Source organism: Syzygium oleosum, unplaced genomic scaffold (genome assembly GCF_021117445.2).
Source record: "Syzygium oleosum isolate NSW1041296 unplaced genomic scaffold, Sole_v2.1 Sole_v2.08, whole genome shotgun sequence".
NCBI lineage: Eukaryota > Viridiplantae > Streptophyta > Magnoliopsida > Myrtales > Myrtaceae > Syzygium > Syzygium oleosum.
In genome coordinates, this window is record NW_026607492.1 from 9,044,382 (window position 1) to 9,052,454 (window position 8,073).

The 8,073-nt window shown below is 42.1% G+C and overlaps 1 protein-coding gene across 1 annotated transcript; it reads right to left on the bottom strand.

Moving 5' to 3' along the window:
- Positions 1–5,074: 5,074 nt before the first annotated feature.
- LOC130138710 (uncharacterized) lies at positions 5,075–7,540 on the bottom strand. The gene is made up of 3 exons (XM_056313598.1): positions 7,420–7,540; positions 6,779–7,335; positions 5,075–5,098 (listed from the first exon to the last, which is right to left on the bottom strand). Exons 1-3 carry the CDS (start codon positions 7,538–7,540, stop codon positions 5,075–5,077), a joined length of 702 nt encoding a protein of 233 aa, XP_056169573.1.
- Between the last annotated feature and the right edge of the window lie 533 nt (positions 7,541–8,073).

Consider the following 8,073-nt stretch of genomic DNA (forward strand, 5'->3'; position numbering starts at 1 on the left):
GCATAACATATGTCAGGTCAAGTACACATCATAGCATACATCAAACTTCCGACTGCACTAGAGTAAGGAACAATTTCCATTTCTTTCTTTTCTTCAGGAGTCTTAAGACACATCTTAGAGCCTAGGCCTTCACCTTGCATGATAGGGGTATCAATGGGATTATTGTGCTGCATATTGAAACGTTCAAGAATCTTCATTATATAAGATTCTTGTGACAGAGCAAGGAGTTTCATTGTTCAATCTCTTTCAATCTTAACTCCCAATATATAAGCAGCTTCTCCCATGTTCTTCATTTCAAAATTAGAGGACAACCATTCTTTTATAGTGATAACCAAACTCTTATCATTCCCAACTAACAGAATATCATCCACATAGAGTGATAAAATCACAAATTTATTTTCGGACCGTTTGACATACACACAGTGATTTTCTTCGATCATCGTAAACCCAAAAGAAGTTATGGCTCGATGAAAATGAAAATACCACTGTCTAGATGATTGCTTAAGGCCATATATTGATTGATGAAGCTTGCCAACTATGGAACCTATCGATTGTTTCATATGGATTTCCTCATCTAGTTCTCCATTGAGAAATGCTTTCTTTACATCCATTTGATGTAATTCTAAGTCCAAATTTTCGACAATAGCTAGGATAAGGCGTATCGAGGCAAACCTTACAACTGGTGAAAATGTTTCCTCATAATCTATACTCTCTTGTTGAGTATAGCCTTTCGCCACAAGGCGAGCCTTATACTTTTCAACAGATTCATCCACCCTACGCTTGATCTTGAAAATCCATTTATTTCCAATAGCCTTATGTTTGGGTAGTAGATCAACCAAGTCCCATACATGATTTGCTCTCATAGACTCCATTTCATCTTCCAAAGCTTTTCTCCATTCTTCCTTGTCGATAGATGAGAGAGCCTCTTCAACTCTCTTAGGCCTTGCATTGTCTTGTGTAGCAATCATAAATGCTTCCCCTTTAGTTTCAAAACGACAACGGGGAATGCTTTTACGATTACTTTTACATAACTAAATCGACTGAGTGGCCGAGACCGATGACGGTATGGGTTGGGATTCGCGCGAAACAGCCGTCGTGAGTCCCGGCCAAACCGTGCCAAAAAACAAGGGAAAACAGGGGGTGTCTCGGTCGGGAAGGCTCACCGGTTGGCGACGCTTCTAGGGGGCTTCCGGCTGGTCTGGGGGCGTCGGCGAGGCGACTGGCTTCCTTCTCACGACCGGTAGACTCTCGATATGCTCTCTCTCTCTCTCTCTCTCTCTCTCTGTTTTCTCTCTCTCTCTTCTTCTCTTCCTCTCTTTTTCTGTTTTTTTGTTCAAAATCTCCGGCTGACTCTCTGTCTCTCTCGCCGATTTTTATAGGCGACGTCCGGCTCACTCTCTCTAAGCTCATCTCCTCCATTAATGGCCTGCACCAGCCTATGCCTATTTGGGACTTTTGTGGCCATTTAGGCCGGTGCAGGGACTATGACAATTCCGGGAAAAAAAGGGGGAAAGGAGAGAAAGAGGCCAGCGGGAAATGGAGAAGGAGGGGACTGGCTATCAATGCCAGTCCCCTTGTCGTGTTCCCCTATCCATCCTCTGCTCGGAGGGAACAGGGACGGCTGCTCCATCGTCCGTTAGTTGGACGGTGGAGAAACAAGGCAGAACAGGGGAGAGAGAGAGAGGGGCCGGTGGGGAGGAGAAAGAAGAAGAAGCTGGGCTAGGTCGAGCCCAGCTCAGGCAGAAGAGAAAAGAAAAAAAAGAAAGGAGTAGGCTGGGCCCGCACGAGAGAAAAAAAATAAAAAGAGAGGGCCGGGTCATTCCAAATTTTTTTTAAAAAAAATTTTTAATTTGAAAATTAATCAAGAAAACATGCTCTAATAAGCCCTACTAATGGAAATAAGCCTAATGTCTATATGCAATGTGCTTGGAATTAAAAACATTTTTTTTGAATTAAAATTTAATTATTAATTTTTGAATAATTAATTTTGGGCAAATTAAAATATGTGTCAATAGCTGCCCCTCTTTGAAGGTGAGCTCGCAGATGTTGCATTCGTAGAGATTGCATTCAAAGATAAAATGATACCTAATTTTGGCCCGTGAATATATGATAAATGCTATTTTTGGTGGAACCATGGATCCCATTTTTTATGATGCGATATAAGATGATGCATGCTAAAGCAAATAAAGACATACCTGAGGCTACTTACCTTACCATGAGGGTAGAATAGTCCCAGGTAGTTGATATTGCGTGTCGAGGGCCCGAACCTATCTTCGGTCGCCTCAACTGGATTTCATTTGTCTAGGACCCGAACCTATCTTCGGTTGTCTCGACGAAGGAAATCGTTTGTCTAGGACTCGAACCTCTCTTCGGTCGCCTTAACGGGATTTTGTTTGTCTACGACTCGAACCTATCTTCGATCGTCTTGATGGGGTTTTGCTTTGTCGAAGTACCTGCATCCTATCAGAAGTACCTGAAAAAGGCTTGATGTGAACAGAGGAGGTCAGTCCCATGCTCAAGGGTACCATATTAATCGTAGGTACCTGGTGAACAGAGAGGTCAGTCCAATGTTCGGTTGGTGAACAAAAGGGGTCAGTCCAATGTTCGAAGGGTACCATAACAATCGTAGGTACGTGGTGAACAGAGGGGTTAGTCTAATGTTCAAGGGGTACCATAACAATCGTAGGTACGTGGTGAATAGAGGGGTCAGTCTAATGTTTAAAGGGGTACCATAACAATCGTAGGTACATGGATTTTTTTTTTGAACCGAGCATGGGTAGAAAAAAACTTACCTGTGCTGTTCCTGCCTTTTAAGGGCATGTCTCCTGTCAGACAAGTTTTTGTGCAAAGAACATATACATTCATTGAAGGAATAGACGATTGAGGCTATTCTAGAATACACATGTCTTTCTGAGGCATCTTGGTTGCATTTCGCGCAATGAGAAATGCTTTTCTTTTTCAAAGAAACACCCGGTTTTACCTTCCGGGTGGTTTGAGGAGAGCTCTGATGAAATACCTGGGGTTTCTTACCCGAAGGTTTGATGCATCATCTGCTGAATAACCGACCTTTCTCGGGACATCTCTCTTGGGATGGTAAAGAGGGCTTCTCCAATGCCCGAATTTTCGCGGCGTACCATTAGGGAGTAAGACTCCGGGCATGCCGTGTCAATTCTTGTTGATGGGACTTAAAGCTGTGAAAGTAGTATCCATGAAAAGGGGGACCGCAGGCTGCCAGGGGCAGGCCGTGTCTGTTCTGCTTTTGAGAGAATATCTTAGAGATTTTGGGACATCTTTGGAGACACTCCAAAGGTCAGGCGCTCTTTGAGGACATTTTACCTGTCAAAGACGATTAGCGCAAATATGCATGCATCTATAAGGGATATAAACAAGTTAGGCTATTCCAGAATGCACATTTGAAAATTCATGCGTGATTATTTTGCCATGTTCGCATCACCAAATATCCACCAAGGGTAAATCATCAATTGAGACAATTTTCGCTTGCAAGGTGGACTTCTCAAGATGCTGAACGAGGGAACTTCAGTCAGAAAGGTCTTTCTAACTGCTGTCACTGAAAAAAGGGCTGTCTTATCCCAACCATTAATGTGGGAACATTGAAAACACTCAACTTGACCATCATCACATCAACAAGGATTTGAGTTTTCTCGCAAGCGGTACGATCTTACCAATCTGAGAGGTCTTTACCAGGATCGTAATGCAGGCTTGGTCAATGGCTTAACAAAGGAGATTGCCCAAGTCAAGACTATGAAAGAAAATATTCTACAATCATCTCCGGGTTTACAAGTCAAGAACCCTGAAAAATGAGATAGAAGTAGTCTTGCTCGCACTTCCTTGAGTGATATTTATAAACATTTGACATTCTACGTTAATTCAGGTGCCCTAGTCAAAAGAGATTTTATGAAGGACATAACGTAGGCTTGGCTCAAAAGTTGAGATACGAAAAATCGTTGGGCTAAAAAAATGTGTATATAATGGGTAAAAGTTGGTGATCATCTTGGTGTTGTCACTTGTCTTTTTCTTCACTACCAGGATCTTCTTTGCAAACTTTCTGGGTAATCCCGTGCTTTGGCTTCTTGGACTTTTGTCCAATAATTGAAAATTTGCTTGGGGATACAAATTCCTTCGCCTTTTTTATCGCTTTTTGTCTATGGGCATTGGCCTTACTTTTACCAGGCACACTGCTTTTTGTTGCCCCTAGTTTTCAGCATTTTCTTTTTTGCTGTTATTTTGGTCTAGACAAGTTTGAATAAGACCGTATCATTAGGCTCTTGAGGTCTTCATCTTTATCTAGCACTTTGGATCATGGTGCTCGAACTGTGGTGACCTTCGCATTGCCTCAATGTGGGGGATGATCACTAATTAAGTTGGTACGAAATGAAATTACTGGCTCAATTGGGTTAGTAATGGATATAAGTGTATGGGATAGAAAAGGAATTACTCTTCATCATCCTAGGGCACTTAAATCATCGTGAGAGTTCAATTGCAATAATAACACTTAAAGATTGATGCAAGTGAAAGCAAGAAAATTTCTATTCATTTTTTTTTCATCTTGTGCTGCCGACTTACCTCCAATTGCCCCAATGTGGGGTGGTTCTTGACAGGGGTAATTTAAAAAGAACCTCCAAGTGTATGGGCTCAAAATAGTTAAGTAAAGGATCATCAGTAGTGTATGGGGCAGAGAAATGAACTGCCTCTCGTCATTTTGGCTACTGTACCTTATGCGAGAAATCCCTTTACCTTGTAGAAATGGAACATTCTCGCTCGTCTTGCTAGGGTTTGGTACGTGAGAATGTGTATAGACTAAGGATTGCCTCTCATCATCCTGACACATCTCGTTCAATACACCGGAGCAATTCGACTCCATTCATCGAATTGTCAAAATTTTCACATGGAATTGGTGAATTAAACATGTAAAATTTCCATGCAAAATTCCTTTCCAAAAGACATGCGATGCACTTGGGGGAGGGTTAAGCATTCATTTGCTTTAACATGTTTCTTCTTTCTTTGTTTCTTTGTACTCTTATGAGAAGAGTTTTTTAGGGAAAGAGATACTTACCTATGCTGCAATGGTGAGGCAAACCTGCAAAGTAATAAGAAAGACTGTATTAATGAACGACTCTTTGAGGGACAGGAATTGGGAACGATACAACATTACCCTTCGTGACTCCCTTCATTTGAGTTTAAATTGACAACTCCTTGAGTTTTCTCGGATGTTGACAATTTCTGTTGACAATAGCATGAGCTTATGTTAGGAATAAAATGACAAAGGGTAAATTGAGAACAATATCAAACTACCCCTCGTGTCTCCCTTTTGTCTTCAAAGCTAGTAGAGTCTTTTCTCCTCTCATGGTTGAAGCTCGAATGAAATTCTCTATAATTAAGGGTGCTTCCAAATAGACGGTCCTATTGTCAGCGCATGCTGTATCAATGCGGTCCCGGCATGTTGAGGAGTTTCTCATAAATCCTCTTATTGCTGACTGCACAGGGCATACGCAATTGCTTGCATGGGAATCTTCGCAGCAAAGCTAATATCTACTTTAAAGGTCTTTGACGGATATGGGTGTGACTACCATCGAGACTTCCGTGGTTGTCAGGATCGGCCTTGACGCCATTTTGTCATATGCAAAGTCCTTTCCAGTTAGACTTGCCACCAAGAGTGTCTTTATCAATAACTTTTCTGCCAATTCCCTTGTTATCAACAGGAACATAGAAATTATTTCAAGGGTAGTATTTCTTCATAGCATCGGAATTGACCGGATTGGAGAATTGGCGTCCATCCATCTCAGTCAGAATCAGAGCCCCTCCAGGGAGTGCTTTTTCACGACATAGGGACCCTTGTAGTTTGGAGCGAACTTACCTCCAAGCTCGGGAGGTAATGGTAGTACCTTCCTTAGGACAATATCACTTGCTTCAAAGTGTCTTAGGCATACTTTTCGATTGAATGATCTGGCTACCCTCTGCTGATAGCATTGACCATGACAAAGAGCTTTCAGCTGCTTTTCGCCGATCATATTCAACTGCGCCAGTCTTTGCTGTTTCCATTCTGCATAAGACCGTTTTATTTGGGACAATACCCGCAACGAGGGGATTTCCACCTCAACAGGAAGTACTGCTTCTATGCCATATACCAAGGAAAAAGGGATTGCCTCGGTAGATGTCCCAATTGATGTCCGATATGTCATTAATACAAAAGGCAATCTTTCATGCCAATTCCGGTAATTCTCGGCAGTTTTGGCTAAGATTTTTTTGATGTTTTTATTGGCCGCCTCGACAGCTCCGTTCATTTGGGGACAATAAGGGGACGAATTCAGATGACGGATCTTGAATTCACTGAATAAATCATCAACAGGTTGTTATTCAGATTCTTTCCATTATATGTAACAATGGCTTCAGGAACGCCATAACGGGCGATTATGTCGCGCCTGATGAATTTCATCACATTCCGAGCAGTGACATTGGTATATGATGTGGCCTCGATCCATTTGGAAAAATAATCAATCGCGACAAGAATAAATCAATGCCCATTTGATGCTTTTGGATTGATTAGGCCGATCACATCGATGCCCCATATTAAAAACGGCTATGACTCAGACAACTGATGTAATTCAGTTGGAGGGACATTTATTCTGTTTCCGTGAATTTGACAACGGTGACAATTTCGAACATGTCGAATGCAATCGCTTTCTAGGGGAAGCCAGTAATAACCTAATCTTGTTATTTTCCTGGCTAACATGTGTCCATTCATGTGTGGACCGCATACTCCTTCATGCAATTCTTGCATAATTCGCATTGCTTCGGTCGCGTCCACGCATCTTAGCAGAATAGAATCATAGGACCTCTTGTACAAGTTCTCACCACTGACGAAGAACTTCGTCGCCATCTTCATTATATACTTTCTGTCCGCAGGGGTAATTCCTTCAGGGAATTGTTGCTCTTTGATGTAGTTCATGATATCATAATACCATGGTTTTCCATCGGGTTCCTCGGTCACGGCCATACAATGGACTGGTCTGGTCAGGACTTCAATCTTCAGAGGTTCTATTTCCAAATCATTGGTGACTTGTAACATGGATGATAGCGTAGCCAGTGCATCAGCGAATTGGTTGTGAGATCTTGATAAGTAGTCAAACGAAATCTCATCGAATTCTGTCACCAATTCTTCCAAATAATCATGATAGGGTACTAGCTTAGCATCCCTAGTCCTCCATTCACTCACAGTCTGGAGGATGATTAAGGCAGAATCACCAAACACTTTCAGTTTGGTTATTTTCATGTCAACTGCTACTTGTAGATCGAGAATACATGCTTCATACTCAGCTACATTATTGATGCAAGGAAACACCAATTTTGCGGCTACCGAATAATGCTACCCATCTGGGGATATCAAGACTACCTCGGTACCAGAGCCAGACAGGTTTACTGCTCCATCAAAGAACATAATCCATGTAAGTCCTTCTGCAGATAAAACGCGATCATCTGGGAGATCATCTTCACGTGTTTCCCCGGGACATTCAGCCAGCATATCAGCGATCACTCGACCCTTCACTGATTTCTGCGACGATATTTGGATGTCAAATTCTGAAATTAGAATCTGCCATCTAGCTAATTTTCCTACCAATGCCGATCAATTAAGCAAATATCGGATGAGGTCGTTTTTAGTTACGAGAAACGTCTGGTGGTGCAAAGTATATTGTCGGAGCCTATGCAACACCCACACCAATGCGACACATGTTTTTTCTGATTCGGAATAATTATGTTCCAAAATGGTGAATTTCTTACTCAGATAATAGATGGCCCGTTCTTTTCCATCGTCGGGGTGGCTCTGGGCCAATAGGGCTCCTAACGATTCACTGTGGATCATTAAATAGAGAGTTAGAGGATGTCCTGGGACTGGCGGAACTAGTACCGGGGGATTCATCAAATACTGTTTCAGTTTTTCAAATGCTTCCCAACAGTCTTCATCCCAGCTGATGTGAGCATCTTTTCTGAGAAGTTTGAAGAAAGGCCGTGCAGTCTCTGAGAGTTGGGAGATGAATCGTGCGATGTAGTTCAATC

Bases quoted from the DNA above. Each gene is read 5' to 3' on its own strand.
- LOC130138710 (XM_056313598.1), bottom strand. From the start codon at position 7,540: ATGCTGGCTGAATGTCCCGGGGAAACACGTGAAGATGATCTCCCAGAT. The intron at 7,336-7,419 runs GTACCGAGGTAG...TCAATAATGTAG, and splicing joins AGTAAACCTGTCTGGCTCTG to CTGAGTATGAAGCATGTATT. The intron at 5,099-6,778 runs GTATGCGGTCCA...ATTACTTTGCAG, and splicing joins TGCAAGAATTGCATGAAGGA to GTTTGCCTCACCATTGCAGC.